Source organism: Lissotriton helveticus, chromosome 8 (assembly GCF_964261635.1).
Source record: "Lissotriton helveticus chromosome 8, aLisHel1.1, whole genome shotgun sequence".
In the NCBI taxonomy this organism is placed as follows: Eukaryota; Metazoa; Chordata; class Amphibia; order Caudata; family Salamandridae; genus Lissotriton; species Lissotriton helveticus.
Window position 1 is genome coordinate 385880768 of NC_136069.1, and position 25916 is coordinate 385906683.

The 25916-nt window shown below is 48.7% G+C and overlaps 1 protein-coding gene across 7 annotated transcripts in view; it reads right to left on the reverse strand.

Moving 5' to 3' along the window:
• SUPT20H (SPT20 homolog, SAGA complex component) overlaps window positions 1–25916 on the reverse strand; it is a 404514-nt gene that overhangs the window by 19670 nt on the left and 358928 nt on the right. For all 7 annotated transcript variants that reach the window (XM_078657195.1, XM_078657196.1, XM_078657192.1 and 4 more), the window contains exon 23: window positions 17315–17428. In XM_078657195.1, coding sequence (XP_078513321.1) covers window positions 17315–17428 — 114 coding nt within the window. The remainder of the gene's footprint in view (window positions 1–17314; window positions 17429–25916) is intronic.

A 25916-nucleotide genomic window follows, 5' to 3' on the forward strand; every position in this document is an offset into this window, starting at 1 on the left:
CCATACCTACCCACTTGGCCACTTTCTCTGACTATGGGTTTGATTAGAAATATATTTCTAAACACTAAAATGATGTGTTAACGCTTTCATGTACCTTTACTCTCTTCATGGGTATGGGTTCAACCTGTTGGCAACTTCTCTTCTCCCAGCAGGCTTGGACACAAAGCTGGTGGTCCCGTGAGCCGCTAAGTGTGAGGCTGCCTGATCTCCCCTCTAGTATGACATACACTTAGTTCTACTAACTAGAGGGCATATGTAGGAAGGCGTTTGCAAATCGCAAACTGTGTTTTGGTATGTAGGTGCCACTTAGCAAAATAAGCAATCGCAAAAATTGCGATTCCTTATTTTGCTCAAGCATTTAAGGAATCGCAATTTTGCGATTCCTTAAATGCTATGTAGGGGTGCCTTTTAAATTGCGATTTTGGCTTAAGGAATCGCAAAATACCACCTACTCAAAGTAGATGGTATTTTGCGTTTTTATGTCAAAATGCATTTTTTTTTAATTCAAAGTGTCATGTGACGCACAGACATGCCCTTAGGGCATGTATGTGCGCCACATGTACTTACAGGCACATTCCAGGGGTGCAACAGATGTCCTTTGGACACCCTGGCACCCTTGGAATTGCGATTCTCAAATTGCGATTTTCTCATAGAAAATCGCAATTTGAGAATGTATCCCCATTCATTCCTATGGGCCTCTTGGCCCATAGGAATGAATGGGTCACTCATTCCTTAATTGCGATTCGCAATTTGCTAATCGCAATTAAGGAATTTTAGAGATTTGCAAAAAAAATTCGATTTATTACCTACATTCCATTTTGCAATTCTCAAATAACGATTCCTTAAAAATCGCTATTTGGGAATCGCAAAATGTGAATTACCTACATATGCCCCTAGGACCTTTTAGTGGTTACAGCTGTTCTCACCCTGGAGTCTGCACTAAATGAAGCGTTGGTTTAGGGTGCGGTAAGTGTAGCAGGTGGAAAGGTAGAGTACTGAAATATAGACCACAAAAGACCCAGACATGTAGATTGACAAAAAAATTCAAATATCCCCATAGACAAATTTGCTTTTAAGCTCTTGCCTCCAGTTCTAGGAGTGGAGTTCGAATAGCATTTTAACCCAGTGTTGCAACAGCTGGCAAATTAGAGTAACTGGATGTGATCATTTTTAACTGGTCGATGTTTTTGCTTGGTCTTTCTTTGCAGGCTATTTTTTTGGACTCTATTTTCACACAGTATCGTAAGATGTGGCTGTAGACCTTTGGAGTTAAGGGGCTGAGATTTAGGTTTGGCAGGAGTATAGATTTGTAACTTGCCATTAAATGGTATGCAGTCATAGCCACACCTCCAGCACGCCGTTTCTAAGCTGCATTATCTCGTTGTCTTAAACTGTAGCTCGGGTGGCCATTATCCGGAGTACAAGCTCATTTAGGGTGATGCAGAAAACCTTATCAGTCTTCCCATGATGCGGCTTCACTCATAGCCCTACCGTAGAACTTCAGTGAGCCAATGCAACATGCCTTATTGTACGAGAAACGACCCAGACATAAACTGGGGCCGATGAATAGTACCTTTTGAAACTCTTCACGAGTCTTGATCTTTGACTACGGGATGTTAAAAAGAGGGAATCAGATTAGTTCTTTCCCACACCTTAATTCAGTGCGGCTGAGACAGTCTGACCATTGAATCAGAAAATAGACTTTCACAAACCCTTTAAGAATGTGACCACAGCCGACCCAGAATAGAGCTTACATCCTTAGACAAACTCTTAACGAGACAACTGGGATATTAAAACTAGGCAACCAGAATAAAACTACCCCAAACCCCTCATCAGGACAAGTAGGTATAAAAACCAGGTAACGAAAGAACAATAGTTACTTACCTGTGGTTCTCCAGTATTGGTGTCTTTCATAGATTCACATGCCTGAATCATTCCCCGTCGTCGGAGTGGGAGTCCCACAGTATATAAAAAAGCAATAAAATGACTGTAATAACCAAAAAACCCTGGCAATGACCAACCAGGAAGTAAAGTAGCCTTAATCTACAGGAGCAAAAACTCCCACACTCATGACTATCCTAGTCATTTTGTATAGACCAAACTGCAGCCAATCAGGCGATAGCACCCACCAGAATGTTCTCCCCAGAGGCTCAGGCTCTCAGATTTTCTCGCACAGGAGTGAAACCAATATAATTGCCTGAGGGAGCCTCTGAGGGGAGGTGGGCGGCTGCATGTGAATCTATGAAAGACACCAATACTGGAGAACCACAGATTACATGTAAGTAACTATTGTTCTTCTCCAGTATTGGGGTGTCTTTCATAGATTCACATGCCTGAATCAGAGTAGATAGCAGTACAAGAAAAAACATTATGCTCGTAAGTCGCTTACAGTATACAGCAGATATGCATGCAAGGTAATAACCAATAACATGTCAGAAGCGTCTAAACAAGAGCATAGAGGAGGAGGGAGAACAGAGGCTCACCTTATTGGAAAAGATTGCGTAGAACTGCTCTTCCCACTGAAGCATCTGCATCACTTGCTGAATGCAGGCAGTAATGTCTTGTAAAAGTGTGCCTGCTTGACCACGTTGCAGCTCTGCAGATTTGTAGCAGGGGCACACCAGCGAAGAGAGTGGTGGAAGAGGACACCGCTCTTGTAGAATGCGCTCTTGGTAAAGACTGAAAAGGTCTTCCTGCCTGTTGATGACATAGCCCAATTGCTGACAAGACCCATCTGGCTATAGTCTATTTGGATACCGCGCAGCCTTGGCGCAGTCTTCCATATGCCACAAACAATTGATCTGTCTGTGAACAGCTGCTGTTCTTTGAAGATAGAACCTGAGACATCTCCTGATGTCTAAAGAGTGTAAGGCCCTTTCAGCCGGTGATTGTGGATTTGGAAAAAATGTCTTTAGGATCACTGGCTCATTCAGGTGAAAATCCGATGGAACTTTGGGCATGTACTTGGGATTGGTACGTAGCACCACAGAGTCTGAGGTAAATTGTAAGAAAGGCGGTTTATTAGTGAAAGCCTGAATGTCACTGACCCTTCTAGCCGATGTTAACGCCAATAGCAAAGAGACCTTCCAAGTAAGAAACTTGAGATCAATCTTATGAATGGGCTCGAAGGGGTGACGCATGAGTTGAGCTAAAACCACGTTCAAATGCCAAGATGGAGGTGGTCGATGAATTGGAGGGAACATACGGAATAGCCCTTTAAAGAATTGCTGGATTATTCTTGACTAAAACAGAGAGTTTGTTCCGTCCTGATGGAATCTGGAAATGGCTGCCAGGAATACCTTTAAGGTAGAGTGTGCCAAACCCGATCTAGCTAAATGCAGAAAGAAAGGCAAAATTTGTTCTGGTCTAGCATGAATGGGATGCAGATCAGCAGCTTGACACCAGACGCAAAAACGCTTCCACTTGAGCTTGTAGGTCTTTATTGTTGACGGCGCTCTAGCATTAGCGAGAACTTCTTGACAATCTTGAGGAATGTCTAAGCAGGCAAACTCATTGTGTTGAGGAGCCAGGCTGATAATTTCAATGAAACTGGGTCCGGATGATACACATGACCTTCTTGGATTGTCAGGAGATTCGGTATTCGAGGCAGCTGTATCGGTCTGCACTCCGAGAGGAGGAGGAGTTTGGTGAACCAATATTGTCGAGGCCACCTTGGAGCAACCAGGATTAGACAACATGGCTGTCTCCTCATCTTCCTGATGACCTTGGGAATTAAAGGAATCAGTGGAAAGGCGTACGCAAATATCCGACACCAATTCATCGAAAGGGCATCCCCGCATGAGTTCTTGTGGGGAATCCAGCTTGCAAAGCGTGGGCATTTCCAGTTCTGATTCGTCGCAAACAGATTCAGGTCGGGATGACCCCACTCTTGGAATATGTGAGCCAGGGTTGGTTGATGTAGCTCCCATTCGTGATTGCCTGCAGCAGACCTGCTGAGGGAATCCGCCAAAACATTGGCAACCCCTGGAACATGGAACGCTAACAGATTGATGTTGTGATCCAGGGCCCAATTCGAAATCTCCTGTGCCTGATGGGATAATCGGGCTGACCTTGTGCCTCCCTGTTTGTTCAGGTAATGCATGCTGGTTGTGTTGTCTGTTCGAATCAGAACTGTAGAGTTCTCCAGAATTGCTTGAAAGGATTTCAGGGCGAGAAAGATGGCTCGCAGGTCTCAGATGTTTATGTGCCATTTTCTTTCCTGTATGTTCCATTTGCCACTGATTGTCATTCCTTGAAGGTGGGCGCCCCAGCCTTTCAGAGACGCATCTGTGGTCACGATAAATGTGGGCACTTCCGTTAGGAATGCACATCCCGTCTGCAGGTTGCAATCTTGCATCCACCATTAAAAAGCGCTCCTCATCCGAGGGGTTATGTTGATCACGTCCTCGAATGATCCTGAAACCTGTACCCATTGAAGACTGAGTTCCTCTTGTAAGGGCCTCATTCTTAGGCGGCAGTTGGGGATGAGAGGAATACAGGACGAGATCATCCCTAGGAAAGACTTGAATTTGCGAACAGAAACGCAATGCAATGCAGATGCCATTTTGTGAATCTTCAACTGCCTTTCTCTTGATATGAAGACTTGGGCAAGCTTTGGGTCCAGCGTCACTCCAAGAAAGATTTTCTCTGTGATGGGGTTAGATGAGACTTTTCGAAATTTACTGAGAAACCTAGACTCTGAAGTAGCGACCGACATCTCTGAACGTGAGTACTTGCCGTGACGAAGGAACTGGCCTTGATAAGGCAGTCGTCCAAATATGGATAAATCTGAACTCCTTCCAATCGCAAGTGAGCTGCCACTGGAGCTAGCATCTTTGTAAAGACTCTGGGGGCCGATCGTAGTCTAAAGGGGAGGACTTTGAATTGAAAGTCCCTGCCAGCCACTCTGAACCGCAAGAACTTCCGGTGTCTGTGAAAGATGGGCACATGGAAGTATGCGTCCTGAAGGTCGAGTGTTGCCATATGATTCCCCTTCTGAAAGAAACTGGAGGATTTCTTGAAGCGTTAACATTCTGAAGGATAATTTTTTGAGGTATTTGTTGAGGGCACGCAGGTAGAGGATGGGACGCCAGTCCCCCGACTTCTTGCGGATTAGGAAGAATCTCGAATAAAAACCTTTCCCTCTTTGATTTTGAGGTACCCTCTCGATTGCTCCTTTCCGAATCATAGAATGTATTTGGGAAAACAGCTCCTTGAGATGAGCTGGTGGTGGTCCTTTTGGGGGAGAATTTGGAGGGGTTTTCACGAATTCCAGAATGTGACCCCTGGATACCACATCTAGAACCCATCTGTCCGTGGTAATCTTGGACCAGTTTGAGTAATGTAGGGATATTCTTCCTCCAATTTGCTTCAGGTTGGGTAAAAGTGGTGGCAGGATGTTTGTCTCACTTGCTCTTGTTGTCTCTTCCTCGATAAGAGGGTTTCCCTCTTGACTGAGAGTAGTTGTTTCTTCTTTGACCATACGATTGTTGCCGGTATGGTTGGTATCTTGGGTTACCCTGTGAATTGTTGAAGGAACGCTGCTGTGAATAACCTCCTCTGTTGGAGAAATTGCCTCTTCCACCACGAAAGGAAGATTTACGAAACTGAAGAGATCCCAGGGATCGGGCAGTCTCAGTATCCTTCTTTATGGCTTGTAAAGCCTCATCCACATGTTGTCCAAATAGGAACTCTCCATCGTAAGCCATGTCCATGATCTTAGACTGGACTTCCAGATGAAAGGATGTAGATTTTAACCATCCCTGTCTTCTCAGAACAGCTGCACCCGCTAGCTGTCTAAAGCCTATGGCAGCTACGTCCACTGCAGCATCAATAATTTATGATGAAACACATTCTCCCTCTTGCAAAATCTTCTTGGCTTCAGATCTATCGGACTCTGAGAGCTTTTCAATATACGGAGATATGTCCGACCACATCTGTCTGTCATACCTTCCAAGGATTGCAAGGGAGTTCGCGACAAACAGTAGTTGCCGCAATAGTCGAAACCTTCTTTCCTATTGCGTCGAGGCGCCTTCCCTCCCTATCCGGGGGAGTAGTGATTTGTGTAGACGGAATTTTGGCTCTCCTCTGAGCCGCCTGGGCAACTACAGAATCCGCCTTTCCCTGGCGAATAGGGCATGCCGGTGACTTATTAGGCGCCCTATACTTTTTATCCACCCGAGGTAGAACTGCAGGTAAAGAATTTGGTGTCGCCATTACTTTTAGGCCTTCCTTCCAGATAAAATCAATAATAGGGATGGATCAACTTTGCCTTTGCGGTAAGTCCTTAAAATCATACAAAAAACATCTTGCTTAGCTTCCATTGTGATGAGGAACCTCTTTGTTGCCCTGCCCATGATTTGGTGGAAGGTTGCAATGTCCACCGGTGGAGAATCCGCCGTAGGCTGGGCAGCTGGAGAAGGAGTTTGTGCCCGATACTCATCCCACTCTGACGATACTGACTTGTCGTCTACTTCGCCCTCTTCTCGTTCTTCTTCCGAAGAACTATCATCCTGCACCTGATGAGATGGCCCTGGCGAAGAAGTTATGGTAGGCTGCTTCTCCGTAGTCTGCAACGGAGAAACTGGTCTTGGAGGCCTTAGTGTTGCAGTAGATGTTCTTGGCACCGGCGTAGAGAAGTGAGAATCACCTGATTCTGAAGGTGGAAAACGACGATAATAATCGCTTAGCATATATTGCAGATTATGCAATAGGTCCAGCGGCATTTGTGTAGTAGGAGTAGAAACAGGAGCCCGACCAGAAGGTTCAAGAAATTGCTCTTCCTCATCTTGTTCTTCATCCTGAAGTTTTATAAGCAGCTCAGATGGGCTTCTGGCTGCACGGAAAGTGTCATCTTCATAGGATTCCTCTTCCTCAGAATCCAGTAATTTTTCAGGTAATTTCAATGGAGACAGCGTTGTCAAAGATGAACCACGCTTTTCCAAGAGTGAAGCTGTGGTAGTTGGAGAAGGCAGAGGTATTGCGGCTGTCTTGGATGACCAAACTTGCAACTCCGTACAGGATGACAGTGGGGGCGTCGACGAGTGGGGTTGAAAATCGAGAATCTTCGTCGACGGTACCATTGTCGCCGACGATGACTTTGTCGACGGGGGTGTCTTCTTCACATCAATGATGGTGTCGTTGACGGAAGTGTCTTCGTCGACGACATTTTCTTCGTCGATGAGGATCGACGGTAACTTCGCCGACAAGGTCGTCGACGGTAGGGATAACTTCGTCGACGGTAAGATGTTAGACGACGTTCGAGTCGACGATGGAGTACCCGTCGACGGTACCTTCAAAACTCTCGTCGACGGAGGAACGTCGACGGTAGATGGCACTATCTTCGACGACGAGATAGGTCGAACTTGGACATGAACCAGCGTCGACGGTGAAGAGGCTGTAGACATCACCATAGCTGGTTTTTGTGAGGAGAAAGTCACCGTAGATGTTGAAAAGGTGGCCACATGTAGAGATGGCGACGGTGAAGCTGTATTTGACGCTGAAGTGGTCAAAGGAGCAGTCTGAGGCAAAACATTTTGAGAAGCTGTCTTGGAAGATTTTCCAGCTTTCTTTGAGGGCGTATTAAGGTCAGATTTGATAGGTGGTGAAGCCTTTTTTTAAGTAGAAGGCACGCCAGAATCCTGAGAGGATTGGGCCTTTCTCAACACCTTCGCCCCAGGAGAAGCTAACCCAACCTCAGCTTTCCTCTTCCTAGAGGATATAGAAGACCCCAAGGCGATGCTCCCTACCTCAGAAACGTGGTTATCTTTGTCCTTAATCCTCTGGAGCCACAAGAGAAGACGACCCTCTCTGTCCTTGAGGGTTTTCGGAGGAAAAGTCCTGCAGATTTTACACTCCTTTGCCTCACGATCTGGATACAGACAATATATACATTTCTTGTGAGGATCCTCCTTGAACAGCCTCAGCTTTCCACAGGAATCACAAGCCCTAAAAAGGGATTTTGAGGTAGACATCTTTAGAAGGTTTAAAACCAACCAAAGTAAGAAGAAAACTGAGCAGAGCTCAGGGAGACTCCCTTCACACGACGTGCGATAGAAAATCTGAGAGCCTGAGCCTCTGGGGAGAACATTCTGGTGGGTGCCGTCGCCTGATTGGCTGCAGTTTGGTCTATACAAAATGACTAGGATAGTCATGAGTGTGGGAGTTTTTGCTCCGGTAGTTTAGGGCTACTTTACTTCCTGGTTGGTTATTACCAGGGTTTTTTGGTTATTACAGGCATTTTATTGCTTTTTTATATACCGTGGCACTCCCACTCCGACGACGGGGAATGATTCAGGCATGTGAATCTATGAAAGACACCCCAATACTGGAGAAATAGGTCTTTCGCCAACTTCTTGGGAATGTAGCTGGGACAGAATGGAGAGTAAAATTAGGAAACCAGAATAGGATTTTCCCAAACCCCTTCAGTGTGCTGAGTAGCAAAGACCAGATATTACAAACCAGGATCTTGACAGTGCAAACACTTCATAATGCCAGCTGGAGTAGCCTGCGTACTGACATCAGGAAGCAGAAATCTATCAATCCTTCATGTGTATTCCTACTCAAGGCCAGAAATTAAAGTCAGGGTACATGCAAAGTGTTTTTCAAGTCCCTTCTGGTGGCTGCTGGGAACACCGAGATACCAAGGCCACAGCTCTGTAATAGTAATTTTCAACCCCCTTCAATAGTACAGACCGAACAACACAGATTCAAACAAGCATTGGCAATGCAATAGGTCTCGCCTTTACGAAAGTTTGAGCTATTGGCATTGTAAATGACAATGCCTTTTATTTATGTGGTTTGAAAACATGCAAGCAGTGCGTAAACACAATGTTCAACTGGGTTCTCCTTGGTGGAGATGATGCAGGTGGAGCTCTTTTGACCTGTTGCTTTCAGGGAATCCACTCCTCAAATGTTTAGAGTCAGGCAAAGTCCTGCTTTTGCTGAAGCCTAAAGTGTGCAGCAGGTGCCGTTCTTCAGAGTGCAGTCTTCTTGGTGCAGACCAGGGGTTCAGCAGAGCAGTCTACTTGTTTCTTCCAGGCAGTAATCGGAGTTTGCTGGGCAGCTCTCCAATATTTATTCAGGTTTCTGGGCTGGCATGTGGGGGGCACCCATGAACAATGGGTTGCAGGGTCCACCCTCAAAGATGACCATTTTTCCAGAAGTGTGGCATATTCTTGTCCCAGAAAGTGCTGTTTCTTAAAAACCAAAATTGAGAAAATCTCACCTGGAGCTTCAAGTCTGGCTAATCCAACCTACAGTTGTGGGTAACTTTCCCTAACACTCCCCTTCCAGCCCCTCCGCTAATTCAATTACAGGGGCTTCCATCTGGTTGTGGGTCTGGTGGCACTGTGGACTAATGCATCCACTGTAGGGGCCTGTGTTTGACCTCATGGTCACCGGTTCTAATCCCGGCGGGTCCACTCAGCCTTTCATCCATCTGAGGTCGATAAAATGAGTACCATTGAGTTGGGTAACAATATACATCTGTTATTCGGCGCCTTGAGACCTACGGGTGATACCGCGAGGGGAAACACCCTTGCCTCTACCTTTTGCATTGTTGTGCCTCTAGGAGCCTCTGTAGTAACCTCTTGGAAAGGAGTGTTGACTCTTACTATGTTGGTAGGAGGGGAAGACATCAGAATAGGTAGCTTTGAAACCTCCACAATAGCTGGAGCAGCGAAAAGAACCACGAGGAGTAGGTGTTTGAAGGGCCCCATTGATTTTGTCGTCTTGTCTTTTTAAATCTTTTCTAGGGTCTGGTCAACTTGCCGACCAAAAAGGTGTTCTTTATCAAAGGATACATTGAGGAGACTTTGTTGTACCTCTGGTTTAAAACCAGAAATGTAAAGCCACGTGTACTGTTGCAGCAAGATGCTGGTATTGATGCCTCTAGCTGCAGTATCAGTATAGTCTAGGACACACTGTATGAAGGTGTTTGATATTAGCTTCTGAGACAAGTTCCTGTCCTCTTTTCCTGTCCTCCCCATGGAGATTTTGGAGCAGATCCTCCATTTCATCCCAGTTAGCACAGTCATAGCGTGCAAGCAAGCCCACTGAATTGGCAATGCCCCAATGATTGAGGATTGTGCTACAACCTTTTGTACTTGTCCCTGAATGCATATGGGACCAGATGGAGAGGTCTTATATTTTTATCTAATCGGGAAGTTAGAAATCTAGCCCAACATAGTCGTTAAAAAATATCCTCAGTGTGGCATCACATGCCTCTAAGCATGGTTAAATACTGAATGGCCCTATGGGTAGATTAAAGAGTCTCAAAATGGAAATCCTCCTCTAGGGGGACCTTGTGGAGTTGTACCTGTTAACTCTTGGCACGCTGTTGAATTATCAGGAGGGGAAGGACGGGCAGGATATAAATCTGGGTCCATGTTCTTTGGAGGATCATTGTATGGTGGTGTTCCAAAAGGTGTCATCTCCTGCACCATGCCCATCTGTAGTATATTCTGGGGACCCCTGAGGTGATCTATCTAGAGAATCTCCAACAGACTGTGGTGGAAAAGGTGAGTCTGGTGATGTGGTGGTGGAAGCGGGGAAAAAGCTAGTGGCTTTGTCTAATTTCTTCCTTTGTTTGGACAGTATCAGTGAATCAAGAGCCTCTTGCAAAGATAGCTGTCTTTTTGATGGTGGAGGAATTGGCGCTGAGGGCTTGGCAGGATACATCCTGTAAGAGGCTGGATATCTATCTGCTTTTGTCAAGACTCCAGTTTGGATGGACTCCACTGGACTACCGGAATCAGGTTCTGAAGCCAGCTTAGAGTCTTTCTGTTTCGGTGCTGAAGTTCCACTCTGTGTCGAAACGGCGGACGTGGCAGGGTGGCTCAGCACCGAGGTGCTCCATGTCGAAGGTCTTATCTTTGGTGGTGTTTCGAAGCCGAGCCTGAGGGCGGGGCGTCCAAACTAGTCATTCGGTGCAGACCATGGCCAGGAGGCAGTGGTGGACCAAGGGCTTCGTGATCACCAGGGGCCTGCAAGGGAACTGCCCTCAATAAAGAACACCTCTTCCTCTGCAACGAATGGTCTGGAGTGTTCATCTTCTTTGACATCTTCATTTCTGAATATGTCAGGAGTGTCCTTGATGCTTCTCTGCTGCATTTCGAGTCGACGTGCTCAACTGTCTGGGAGTGTTTCTTCGGGGCAGAAGGAGCTACAGGCTCCGCAATTCTCTTCCGGTGTCATACACATATTACAGATCTGAGGTAAGTCGGTCTGAGGATAGTTCATGTGGCATCAAGGGCAGTAACAAAGGGGTGTCCGTTCCATCACCAGCAGGGCATTCCCTGGAGAACCTGATGAAGACAGAAGAAGAAGGCCCGAAGGGTGAGGCTTACGGTTGAATCGTGTCGACTCGATACAGAAATGCGTTAACGCAATCAAAACAATTCAGACACGAGCGAGTGCAGCACAAACCGAAAAGAGCACTGTAACGGTCTCAGAGCGCCAGCACACACGTTCGAACCAGACTGCGGAAAGAAAACAATCTAACACTGGAGTTGATGCTCATGTGCATTATCACCAAGAGGAGAAGCCACTCGAACATGTGTCTCTAAAAGACTTCTTCAAAGAAAAACAACTTGAACACATCCGGACCCATGCAAAGCATGTGAATCTACAGCCACACATGCCTCGAATAAGTAGTTCTCTAAAGTGAGCAGTGAAAGAGCACAAGTAAATAAGCAAATGTAGGAAGCTGGCTCTGTATATGATATTGCCACTAGGAGGTATTATCATGCACAGAGTCCAGGGGTTCCCCAAAAGTGTACAGGGCTCAATGTAAAACCCAAAATGCTCTATTTGTGGTAGTGTGGCCAAGCAGTCTTAGGCCTAACAGGGGAGTGTAAGACATTTATTGCACAATAGTGACCAATAATGGACACACGACTCAAGAAGGAGATCCAGACCAATTTTTGAAAATTATTCTTTGTTTGTACTTTATTTTAAGATCAAGCTCTTTGCAATGAGGTAAGTACGTTTTTAATTAAAAATACTTTTCACTTTGAAATATGGACACTTCGAAAATTTGCAGCACCGTTAAATGTAATCCTATGGGGAAAACAGTTTTGTGGTTAATCAGGTAAGTATACAACTTAAAGTTCCAGTCTTCAGGACCAAAGGTCAGCAGTGGGCTAGGGTCGGTAATTACCAACACTGCACCACCAGCTGCGGCACAGGGGTGGCCGGGTGCAGAGGTCAAAATAGGCGTTCGGCCCAATGCATTTCAATGGAGACTGGGGGTCCTTGGAGCCACGCTGCTTGCAGGAAAGCAGAACGGTTGCAGGGGCTAACCTTTGGGTGTTAGAACCAGCACAGGGAGCGACACAAAGCAACACCAAACACCACCAGCTGCAAAGGGCTGGCCGGGTGCAGGGAGCAAACACCGCGATGGGCGCTCAATGCAATCCTATGGAGTTTCTTCTTCTTGGAGACAGGCTGCAGGCCTCGAACCCGAGGGACCAGGCAGAACACCAGTGACTTGCCAGGTAAGTTGAGATGTTGTGGGTCACAGGGGCACCACTGTTCGAACTTACCAAAGATCGGGGGCTACGGATGCAGGGGGGCCTTCTGATTCACGCTGCGGGCACCATTGTGGGGGTCAGGAGAGGTTGGCCAACACTGGATTGACAGTCCTGGTCACTAATGAGACTTCACTGGGCAGTTACGCCACTCAGACGCAGGCTGTGGGCGTCTGGTCCAGAGTGGCAACGAGTTGCGGATCCACCTGAATCCGGAGTCTTTGTTGTTGGTTTCTTCTGGACAGGTCCGCTGTCCACAGAAGATGGCAGTCTTTAAGAAGGCAGCAGTCCTCCCAGAAGTTTGAGAGGTTGCTGGCTGCAAGACAGGTTGCAGGTTTTTTTTTTTTTTTTAAAACCTTTATTTATCTTATGCATAGTACACAACGTCTGCCTACAACCACTACGGGCCGGCCGCTATGACAATCAACAACATTCCAGGTCGTCTTACTATGCGGTAAAGCTAAAAATAAGAGCGCTATGGTGCATTAGCAGCAGACATATGAAGAATAACGTAGGTTTCATTTTATAAATTTAAAGAGGTGTCATACATTCAGACCAGACAACCGAAAGGGCGAGCCATACGACATAGTATCAACTAAAGGAGCAGCAATAGTTAGGATTTGTGCGTTGAACATTGTAGGCAGGATACATAAACACTATACTTCATTCCGCGCCAGTCAGTACCCACCCAGTCAATATATCACTGCAGGATTTATTTGCAAACTTAACCACTATATAGCAGGACGTGAGAGGGCACATTCTTACAGCAGGAAGAAAGGATCCAGTGTCATACAATGAAGCGAGTTTTACGTGGAACAAGCCATGTAGGAGGATACAGGCCCTCTAAGAAATATAATCGGGAAGTGAAAACAGGATATGCGAGCATTCAATGGCTGTGTACTAATATCAACGCCGTACACACAAAATCCAATAAACAGTGCAAACAACACAAGCACAGAGCGCTAAATCCTACCCAAAGGAACACCACCCGACCCCCCCGTCTGATCTAAAATATACGAAAAAAGAAATGAAAAAGAAAAAGGAAATAAAAGAAATATAAAAGGAGAAACACAATCGTGCAAGATGGGCGCCACCCCGGGCCAGGCATCCCACGGCTAATAATACAGAAGAAAGTAGAGAGCTGGCGAGAAGAAGGGTATGGCAGTCGCGACGGAGCATCGAAACAGATAAAAGTGGCATAGCGACAGACCCCAACCCACGCATGCCAGAGAAGCGAGGACAGAAGCGGCACCGCTATAAAGGGATAGAAGAGGGCCATAGAACCAAAAAAGAAACATCTGAAAGACCCCGCCCACCCGTCCCACCCCGCACCCCTGCAGAAGGCTACGGCCTACCCTCCAAACAGCGTGCCTGTCGCCCTAATCCGAAACCCGAAATATAGGAAAGAAAGAAAGTAGAATAAGGAGACAAAAAGAAGGAGGAAAGGGAATATGAAACAAAAATAAGATGTGAGGGAGGAGCCAGAGGATATGAACAAACACACTCGGCTACGACCCTCCCCTGACCAGCAAATGAATAATTATCAAATCAATGCTACACCTTCACATACAGCAAAAACCCGCAGGGGGGGGGGGCGAGGGGGGGAAATGTTAACGTTTCACAATGTCGAGAGTACAAGCATCAGTGCAACGGACAGGTAAACCAGCAGTCTATCAGTGTCTTGCAACTTACCCCCAGCCCTTCCTAATCACGAAACCAACCCAATAAAGGATAACATGGAGCGGACCACCCAGCACAGAATAATCGTAATGTTGACCAGGGTTACGGCAGTGATGTAGAGTAGGAAGAGCCACCATACTAATGGAATACAAAAAGTCAATGAAGCAAGTCAATTGTAGCAGCAACGACAGGGCAAGCAAAAGCAAGCCGGAGTCCAGTTTCGCAGTTCGACAATGCAAAGGTACCCCACCAGGACAAAAGCTCGAATCCATCGAAGCGGGAGCAAACAGCGGTCCACCATAGTTCCCAATTGTCCGGGAAGGAGCAGATCTCCGCGTCGTGTGCAAGTCCTCGAAGTCCGGGCGGTGAGAAAGCGGAGGTTCAAAAGCCACCGGCCCATCAAGCGGCCGAAGAACAGCGACAGCAACTCCTGGCGCAGCCGAAGGGGGCAAAGCAATGGAGGCATCAGGACGATAGGGGTGCATGAAAGAGCGACGACCCAAAATGGCGGCGGGCCGCATGGGGTCGGTAGAAGCACCGGGGGCCAAGACAGCGTACAAGGACATCAAGGTGTCCAGGACATCTCCGAGCGTGGGCGCTCGAGCACACGCCCAGGCCTCCGCGCAATCCGGCCAACAAGGTTCGTCGGTGCAGAGCGGATCACCCCCCACGTTGTTGGTAGCCATTTTGTGAGTTTCGCCGCCCCGCACTCCACCGCGGGCCCCCAAACAGTTCCCAAATGTAGGACTTTACAGACCTCCGGAGGTTCCCAACAATGGCCTCACCGGCACAGAACGGGCCGGCGCTCAATGGGGGTGGGGGGGCCCCCTCCGAACAGTGGTGGGCCCCACAAGCGAGAGCCAGGCGCGGGGTCCAGGGCTGCCGGACAAAACAAAAGCGAAGGGACCCCTTCACACAGTCAGCCCCCGACACATCTCGTCCCCCTCCAGCCGCATGGTCCACAAATCGGGGCCGGTTCAGGATCGCCGGGGCATACACACAACGGCTCCCACCAGTGGCTCACTCTCGCGGCCGGGGCCGGCAATCTCAGCACCGCCGGTCGGGTCCCACAGGCGAGGTCCCGGTCTCGAGCGCCCGGAGGCCCCAATCCCACCGAGGGCACAGCTGCGGACCCACAGCACGCAGGAGCCTCCGGACCAGACGGTGAGTAAGAGTGGGTCGTTAAATTCCAAAATCTGTAGTGAAGTATCGTCGCACTACAGGATATATTGCAGGATATTCGAGGTTGGCCGGAGGGCCGACGGAGCCGAGCTAAAAGGCGGCCATTACGCTCTCGAGCTAGGCTCCTCCCAGGTTGCAGGTTTGTTGAAGCTGGAGACAGTCCGGTAAGCCTGGGGACCAAGGCAATCGCCATCTTCAGGCTTCTTCTGCAGGGGTCTGCTTTCTTCATAGGTCATCACAGATCTAGTTTCCAGGTCTGGGGGAGCCACCTAAATACTAGATTTTGGGATGTTTTAGGGGAATAGCAGGTGGGGCCAATGGGCACCTTACCAGGGGTGACTACACCCTCTATGATGCCACCCTCTTGTGGGAGGGGGCGTAGTCCTAGCCCTGAATGGAGGGTTCTCCCCATCTTCAAGATGGTGGGGACTAAAAGATATGCTTCACCTTGCCTCCCCCACCATACCGGTGGAGTTGGCAGAGGTGGGCATACCTATTCTACAATTTCCTGCCAGTTTTCCCGGCCTAAGTGGGGCTGAAAACCATGGGCTGCCATCTGCTGCTATCAGCAGAGCCTTGCGGTCGCCTTACAAAGGCGGCAGGCCTTTGAAGCTTCCCTCTTCAAGCACTGGCCCATCCTAGGGGAGGCGGTGTAACATCTCTGCCCAGGATGTGCCTTGTTATTGGTCACAGGGAGCTCTTTACCCAGGAGTCCAGAAACGTGGCTGACTGCCTGCAGCCGGTAAGAGACCACACCAAGGGTGGTAGGTTTTCAGGGGGCACTTCTGAGGTGCCCTCTGGATACATGGTACAATACATTCCACACTGGCATCAGTGGGGATTTATTGAGCTGAGTAGTTTGGTACCAAACACTCTGGTGTTCAATGAAGCCATCATGGTGCTGTGGAACTCTAGTTTTGAGCCCCCCATGTACTCTCTATGGCTTCCCTTGTACTTACAATATTCAGTAAAGAACCCTAATACTGTAGGGAGCATATTAGCTCCTGGAGATATGGCCGCACCTGTGGTATAGTGCATTGTGCCTTAGGGCTTGGAGGCCTTCTAGTAGGGTGACTTACCTATGCCTTTAGGCAGTGCTGGTTGGTATGGCATTCCCAGGCAGGGTGCCATGTTGACTGTCGTTTTCTCCCTCACAGGGGCATGCAAGCTGGAAGGGCAGTGGCATGGTCCCAGAGGGCCCTCTTCAGCTCTTTGGCCTTAGGTACTCAGGGTACCATTTACTCGCTTACAGGGGTACAAGTACCGATTGGGGATTTGTTTTAGGAATGAAGCACTGGCACAGGGGGCCTGGTTGGCAAGGACCCTATGCACTACGATTGAAACCAGATCAAAACCAGGCAAAAAGTGGGGGCTAACCATGCTAAAAGAGGCACTTTCTCACAGCAATGCTCCAGGGGAGGTACAGACACAAGATGGACAAGGCAAGCCACTGAAAAAAAGCAGCCAATAACAGTGGCAGTTTAGCCAAACAATAGTAAGCTACCAGCTAGCAGTTTAGCCAAACAGTAGTAAGCTACCAGCACCTCTATGTTCATGGTAAGCCCACAATGTTATTCACAACCAGACAGTTCTGCTGCGTGGTACGCTTGACCTTAAAATATACATTTTGTCACAAGTAGATCTAGGTTTGTGAAAGCATTTTGTAGTACGAGTAGTACTACTATAGTTCTTTGTGAATTACAAAATGCAGTTTGTGAATAGTCTCCTAAGTGTGTTAGATCATCAATTTAGTAAGCCGTCTGTGGTACAGACCAGACCTTTTACAGCTCTACTCAAAACTGTATGAGCAGTAAGGAAAACGAGGAGAGAATAGCACAGATTACAGAAGCATAATACTGTAATGCCGGAACCATCCCTATCGCATGATGCTTTCCAGGATGATCACATAAAAAAATACCCACCTGTTCTTGTGGTTGCTGACCAGACGAAGGAGACTGTTGTGGCGAGAACTGCGTTAGTTGCTGCTGCTGCTGCTGCTGTTGCAGAGGGTTGTACATGAGGGAGGCACCTGGGAGCTGTTAAAAAATTAGAAATATTTGATTTTGGAAATCTTCTGCTTCAATCCAAAGCAAAGCTTCAATTTAAAGGCATACCACTTAGAATGAGAAAGCTACTGCACTATAACTTAAAACTCTTACTACTAAGACACGTCATGAAGTTTTTTCAGGTGAGAGCATTGAGTCAGACGACCAAAATAATTACCTTTGATAATGATCTACCTGGTGGGAATTATATCTCCCTTTTGCCGCAAAGGTGCCAACATGACCAAATGTTCCAAGAAAACCTGCAGGCCGAAGCAGGGAAAGTTTACTGGGAAGTTGCCTTTGTTTGGACAATCCGAAAAATTCCAGGACACTAGGGCTGCTCTTTAAGAGACCAGTGGCAATCTTTGCTGAGAAAAGCAGACGGAATATGGGTCAGCACAACACACAATACAGTCACTGAGAGAAACAAACTAAAGGGTCGGAAGACTGGATGGTGCATCTGCTTGGATTCCCATGTGCTGCTGGCCCTTTCTTTTCAGCACTGTGAGCCCTAGGAGAACATATAAATGTTTGTAGTTGCTGAATGCAACTGCCACAGATCAGGTATCCAGGCCCTAATTGTGGAACAGGATGATCTTACTTTGAGCTAATTGGCTCGTCTTTTTCATGAGGTTTGACTTTCTAGTAATCTTTTGGCCTTGTTATAACAGAGACCACTCTATGAGCCACGTTTTCGATATGCACTACACAGCAAGCTCCGCACTACAATACTGTCCTATTACCCCAGTGTCTTGGGTGTTTTGGTCCCTTGGGCCTTCATTGGCAACCGTCGTGACAATCTATATAATGTTCATTGGAGCAATGGAGCATGAGTGTACTTTGGTCTTTAAGGTTCAGGAAAAGTGGAATTCGGGCAGCACCCACCTAAATGGCAGGTAATGCAATGGTGTGTTTTTCAACTCCTGCAAGGTCAGAATTTTAGATGTGATGCAAATCATTTTTAAACACCTCATCAACACATCACCAACCCTAGTCTCAGCTCACTGGCTACAGTGTCTACACCGCAGGTCACCAAGTCTCCTCCATCAGAACCTGCAGCAATTTTGTTAGGTTTTCAATAGAGGGCCTGACTTTTCACCTCACTCTGAGCATGCCATTAGAACGTACAACCCTCATACTGATTAGATTTTTTGTTGAATATTGTTTGATCAAAGAGCTTACTGACGCTTTGCAAATCATTCTTGCATGAGAGCGCCTATTAGCAAAAACCAGTAGAAATATAATCCGTCACCGCAGGGTCTGGCTCGCGCTCCTGGTTTTCCACTGAGAGGCGAATGTAACCATACACCCTCACATCAAGGGAGCCTGCCAGCTTAGCCACCACTGGGTAGGTTCTCTGTCACTGCAAGCACTTCCAAAAGTGAATCGCCTCCCAACACTGGGTACAAGGGCAAACCAGCCCTGTCTATTGATATAATGGATGAAGATGGTTTTGTCCTTCAGGGCGAGATGGAGTGCCAACATAAACCAAAGACCTCATGCCGGTCAATTACTCAGATGAAGACCCCCAGCTCAGCAAGGAGGCATGCATGACCATGGTAGCTTGAGATTTTGAACAGCTAAAAATGCAACCCCTCAGGAGGGTGGAGGGGTTTATCCATCAATGAAGCTCTTGATGCAATGATTGGAAGATATATAACTAAGCTGAGAAACTGCTTTGATGTAGCAACCACTGCCTCCTTGGACACCACTACAGAGCCCTCTTCCACCATTCTGCATGAGGCACCAACAGGATGTAAGAGGCCATGATGCCTATGCGGTACAATACCATTAAGACTGGGGTCTGAGCTTGGGTTAGATACAACGAAATCAGTGCAGGAATATTCATGATTTTCTGAGGAAGACGAGGGAATGCCTTCAAAAGGGTGGTGTCCAGCACCCAAATAAGTCAGGCTTTGCATGCACGTAATATGTACTTTTGGATGTTGATGTTAATATCCAGGTCATGGAGAAAAGTTCTCATCCACTGGAGAGGTTCCTGAACAAGCAACAGGGACTCCGCCTTCACCAGCCAGTCATCCAAATATGGAACTACATAGACCCCTGATCCCCACAGCAAAGCTGCTACAATTGCCACCACCTTTGTAAAGACGCGTAGGCCTGATGTCCGTCCGAATGGTAAAACTGCAAACTGAATAGTTGGAACCTCACCAATATAGTCAAGTAGCGACAGTTGGCAGGGAGTATTAGAAGATGAAATTAACTGTTAAGGAAATCCAGGGACACCAACCAATCTAAGTAGAAGGACAATAGAACCTAGCATCGGGACAGCATTTTGAAAGTCTTTTGCGGATGAACTGATTCAGAAGGTGGTAATCCAGAATAGGCTTCAAACCACTTTTCCTTTTTGGGGACTAGTAAAGAGAATAAAAGCCTGGGTAAGAACCCCAAGATCGAGGTGTGAGCTGGCAAAGGAGGGGTGGTCTGACAGGGAAGATAACTGAGCAAGGGTGTAGCCCGTCAGATCAGCTGTATGATTCAGCAGCCAGTCATAATCCCCTCCCAATTGGTGACAAAATAAAAGATCCACCTGTTAAGAAATGGGGTGTATTATATGGTGTGGTTGTGCAACCTCACCATGAAATGCACATACCAACCCCTTTAGGTCCAGTAGGTTTTTTTCTGTAAAACCCTCAGCTCAACCCTGGATAGCTGGGGCACTGAACAGCAAGTCTTACACAGAGGAACAAGTGTTAAGCACTTTAACACCACCAAAACAATTAAGGAAATCGCCACAACACTCGAGAAATTAAACACTAGTTTATGAAAATTAGACTGTATTTTAGAAACATTTAGACACTAGAATGAAAAATATCCACTGGAGCATTTCAGAGATATAAATTTTACAAGCAATAATAAATCAAAGCAATTTCACTCAACTGTGAACCTGCCTTGGCCAATTCAACAAATTGGACTCTTGGAAACTTTTAGAAGAAAAACTTAGGTAAGTCTCAATGTGGCCAGTTAGAGGTACTTGGGGTGACCAACTCAGACAGGAGGACCAGCAAGGTTATCAAAAAAGAACATTACCGTCCCCGGAGAGGCAGTCCTTCAACAGTACCAGCCACTTTATCAGTTTTGCACTGGATCCCTATGGAGTGGTACTGATGCAAGGGATGAAGGATGCTGGCCCTAAGGATGCGAAGCGATCTAAGGGTATCTTCCTGCAGGGATTACTCTGTTCATAAAGATGGTGAGGGGGCCTGGTCGCAGGGTTGCCATTCCACAACGTCCTCTCCAATCTGGTTGAAGTCCAGTCGCCTGCTGTCACTGTCACAGACCACTCATTCCAGAGTCAATAACTTTCCTTTTGAGGGTCCCAGGAACTCTACGATAGCACTCGCAGGCTCAGGGAACTCTGGTGCAACTCTGTGGTCGGGTGTTGGTCCTCGGAGCTGCACAGCCACTGCCCTTGGTGCTCTCTTGGCTGAGCAGGTCACTGCAGGCACAGTCCCGCTCTTCGCTAGCAAACAGGTGCAGTCCTTGTCGGTGCAGGCTCTTTTTGCTGGTCCCTCAGGGCAGCAGGGCAGTCCTCCTTCCAAGTCAGTCAAGATCTGTCTGAGGTCTGGGTGCCAGGGGTGTCCCCTTTATGCTCAGAAAGTGCCCTCAGGGCAGGATGCAGTTGGTAACCAGTGGGCTACTGGGTTCCCTACCACCTGGTAGCCACTTCCTGTGGAATGTGGGTCCACAGATGCAGCATTCTGCCCACTCCCAAGTTGGTGAGACTCCTCTCCTGGTATATGGCTGGGGTTTGGCTGCCTCAGGGCTGCACGCCCCTGGGGAAACCGGTTTGGCAACTAGCTTCCTCCCTTGCCCTTCGTGACAACCTGTCTACCTCAACAATGGGACTGCCCTCCCCTGGTGCTACACATTTGTCCTTCAAAGGCAGCTTCACCTTTGAAGCCTCCCTTTTGGGTCTAACACCCAAGTGGCTTCCTGCAGCAGGGAGGTGACACCTCCCTGGGTAGCAATTACTCATTGTTCTCCTTTCTTAGAGTTGTTAGCACGTCTCTCCCAGAGAGCAGAAAGCTGACTTGTGGAGCAGGCTCCATGTGTGTTAAAGGTAACAAACTGGCAGCTTTGCTAAAGCTGCAAACTGCAACAAGTTACATTAATTTTTATACAAGTCTGGCTTAATGTAACTAGTTGCTTGATACCTTGGACTGCTGTTGAGGAGTTAGCACAGCTGCGGGGTAAGTGTGTAACCCTGTAATAGCCAATTGGGCTACCAAGTCTTTTCACAGTAAAAACGTCTGTTTCACGTGTTTTACTGTCAGGCCACGCAAAGTACAAGTCCTGACTGTGTCATATGTTGCACTCTGCCTTTAGGCCTCTGTGACTTACACATATGTCCAGGGATAGAGGTGGCTTTGCCATTGCTTTCAATAGCAAAGATGGGCTAGCAGTGCACAACTGCTCTACCAGTCTGCAGTGGCGGACTGTGGTACCTGTTTTACTTTGGGGGCCCTCCAGGGTGGCACAAACAGTGCTACAAGCCATGGAGTACCCCTTTAACCTACATGCCCTGGGTCCCAGGATACCATTTACAAGGGACTTTCAGGTACGTTAGCCATCTCCAATTAGGTATAGCCAATTTGTCATACACTTTCAGGGTCAGGGCACTTGCACTGAGGTCTGATTAGCAGGCCTCAGTGCACTCCCTGAGCCGAAAAACCAGCAGTATCTGCTGAAAAACTTTGAGGTGACCATACAAAAAGAAACATTTCCTTACACCACCCCTCCCCAACCAGACGATGGTGATGTGAGGAGAGGTGCTAGAGGAGGCAAAGCCCTGCAGAGGATGATTGAGAATGGATCTGCTATTGATATCTTCGTATCCAACCCTGCCTAAAAAGAGGCAATACATCTGCTGAGGTACTTTAAACAGTCTGAGGCCATTACAGTGACTGTACAGTCCAAGAGTAACCACAGAATTTCCAATATTGTTGGTGGAATTGCCTTGCAGAGGCAGCCAGTCACACGACTCAGGCCATCGCCTGTTGTTCAAAAGTGTTCCAATGACGAATCTGCTTTCACTCCACACAGTTTTCTGTCACAGGGCATGTCCATAAGCATAGGCTGGTCATTCCCTGAAAATCCAGTGGAATGTATCCAGGTTTCGCCGAATCATGTCAAGCACACCCAAAGACTTGGCCACGGTATCGGCAGAGCAAAAGTCACATGTCAGTAGCTGATAAAGTTGATCCAATCCATCACTTACCAGGTCTAAGAATGACTTCTTCAAATGCTCTGGGAGTCTTCTAGTCACGAGATTTGCAACTTCCCAGAAAGTATAGACAGAGACCTTAAAGGCAGGTGGCATAAAGTGGTGCATAAAGCCCCTCTACCTCTGTCAAAAATGTTGCAACTGCAGATTCTTCATTTTGTGATTATTCCCTCAGGTGTTAAGACTTGATCCGAAAACCCCAAACTAGTGCTCCTAAAACTGAAAGATACACGTTACTGATAGATTCCTTACCTTAGAATATCCCCAGGCGTCAGACTGGATCCGGAATTTTTTTTGCTACAGGTACCTCTGCACATCAGTAGGTGGCGTCGTGCGGCTCCATGCCCGTCGCTGGCGTCGTATGCACCGAGATGACTTCACGGAGACTATTTAGGCGCCACCCATGCGCGCTGTCAGTTCTTTCTTTTTCCGCGCCAGTAAGCGCAGATACGGTTAGAGCACGTACCTTAGTCACTTTTTGACTATACTTTTGAGACTTTTTGTCTCCTATAAGTTTGTGTATACTCTGGTGGAACGACACTGGAAGTTTCTGGAGGTCCGGCACTCTTCCCAGCGCCGTTCTCGGTCCAGGGGCCGCTCCAAAGAACGCTCGCAGGGCCCTTGTCCTCGCTCTTCGGGTTCTAAGTCTTCACCCTCGGATTCGGGTAACACAAAAAAGAAGTCGAAGAAGCGTTATCGCTCTCCGACGTCCCCCCGTCGGTCCCCGGATGCGGACGAGGGGGACAGGGGTTATGCCCCTGCGGCTCCTTTGGAGCTCGGGAGTCCCGCGTCCTACCCACCTTATCCGGTTCCGTTGGCGACTCCCGCACATGTGCAAGAGTTTCTTGCTACCATGGACCTCCTGTTTAGGCCTCGGGCTCTTGCCGGTGCGCCCTCGGGCCCCGCGGTCCCATGTTAGGATCCTGTCGGGCCGTCGGCGCTGCTGGTGGATCCAGCTCCGGCGCCCCAGGATCCTGCGCCGCTGGCTCCGGCACGGCACCACAAGGTCCCAACACTGCCGGCTCCGGCCCCAGCGCCACCCTCGGCTCCTCAGTGGGTGCCATTTCTTCTGCCCCTGCCCAGGTTCGAGGACAATTTTATTCCTACTTGGGATCCGCATTGGGACACAGCGCCAGTTTGGCCCCGTCTGGTGCCGTTCCCAGCGCTGTTCCCGACGCCGTTTGTTACTTCCCCGGTCCCTGCCCTGCTACCGCGGTCTCTACCACGGGCGGTGGAGGTGGAGGACGACTGGGAGGGGTCTGAGGACCCTCTAGCTCGTCAGTGTAACACCGAGCAGGACTAGGCGGACTACTTGGAGGACGCCGGCGACCTTGATGTCTCTTCCGACCCGGGGTTTGCCTCTCCCCTGCCTACCATGGAAGAGGGCGCTTCTTACACGATGGTGCTCGGTTAGGCAGCTGAGGTCCTTCACCTTGATCTCCCTACGGTGGCCCTCAAAACTAATCTCCTCACTGAGGTGTTCCAGGCCGCGTCCACTTCGTCGTAGCCCCTGCTGCCATTTAATAACGCGGTGTGGTATACGGTTGCACAGGTGTTGCCTCAGTGTTCGGAGGAGGTCCAGGCTGTGCTGTCCCAGGCTGTTGCCGAGGGTAAGGATGCAGCTAAGTTTGCCATTCGGTGTGGGCTGGACACCGCAGACTCTTTAGGGAGAGAAATCTCCACAACGGTGGCCCTGCGTCGCTATGCCTGGCTGCAGTCCACTGGGTTTTCGGGAGATGTCCAGAGTTCCCTCATGGACATGCCCTTTGATGGCACTCGCCTCTTTGGCGATAAGGCAGACAGTGGCCTGGAGCGTTTCAAGGACTCTCTGGCTACGGCCAAGTCCTTAGGTCTCTCCACCACATGCCCGACTACTTCTACCTTTTGTTCCTTTTGTGACCACGGAAGGGGTGCCCCTGCACGCTCGTTCAGCCAGAAGCCTGCGCAAAACCAAAATCAGCGCCGACGCAGGCGTGGAGACCGCAGTGGCGGCACAGGGGGACAGCGGACGGGTCAGTCCACCTCCGCTCCTGCAGCATCCGCCTCAAACTCTTCCTAGTCCGAGCTTTGGGGTGCACCCCACGCCTGTGGGAGGCAGAATTCAACATCACTCCCCCACTTGCGTTCGGTCACGTCAGCCGGGTCGGTGCTGCAAATTGTCCGAAGGGGTTACCCCCTCCCCTTCGAGTCTACCCCCCAGCCATGCCACCTCAGTTCCACCGCATGTCGGGGGATCACTTTGCCCTTTTCCAGCAGGAAGTTGCGGCCCTCCTGGCCAAGGGGGCCATCGAGCGCGTTCCTGGACCAGAAGTAGGACATGGTTGTTATTCCCACTACTTTCTGGTCCCCAAGAAGGACAAAGGGGGCCTGTGTCCCATTTTGGACTTCAGCAAAGTCAATCGCTTCCTCTGGAAGGAGAAATTCAAGATGTTGACTCTGGCTCAGGTCTTGGCTGCAATCGACCCTGGAGACTGGATGGTAGTGTTGGACTTGTAGGACGCATATTTTCACATCCCTCTCCTGCCGGCCCACCGACCCTACCTGCGGTTCACGGTAAGCCAGGAGCATTTTCAGTTTTCCGTGCTCCTTTTTTGCCAGCGCCCCTCGGGTGTTCACAAAGGTGATGGTGGTGATTGCAGCTCATCTGCGCAGGTCAGGGGTGTCAGTCTTCCCCTACCTCGACGTCTGGTTGTTGATGGTGGGCTCGCCCCAAACAGTCGTCAGCCACCTTCAGACTACGGCCGACCTCCTGCATCTGCTGGGGTTCTCCATCAACGTGCCGAAGTCGCACCAGAGTCCCTCTCAGAAGCTACCCTGGGTTTCAGTCAGGATGACCCTCCGGCTCCTGGGCCTGATGGCCTCCTGCATCCTGCTAGTGCAACATGCCAGATGGCATATGCGGGCTCTGCAGTGGGACCTGAAGTTCCAGTGGGCGCAGCATCAGGGCAACCTGTCCGAACACGTCCAGATCTCGGAGGGCACTGCACGACAATTGCCGTGGTGGCTCACGAATCACGATTGGGTCATAGGTAGATCCCTCTCCCTTCACCAACCGGAGCACACAGTCGTGACGGATGCGTCTCTCCTGGGATGGGAGGCTACTTTGGAGAGGTGGAGATCAGAGGCCTCTGGTCTCCGGCGGACTCCTGGCTCCATATCAACCTTTTGGATCTTCGGGTGATCCGATTTGCACAGAAAGCATTCCTTCTCTCTGTCTGGGGAAGTGTAGTG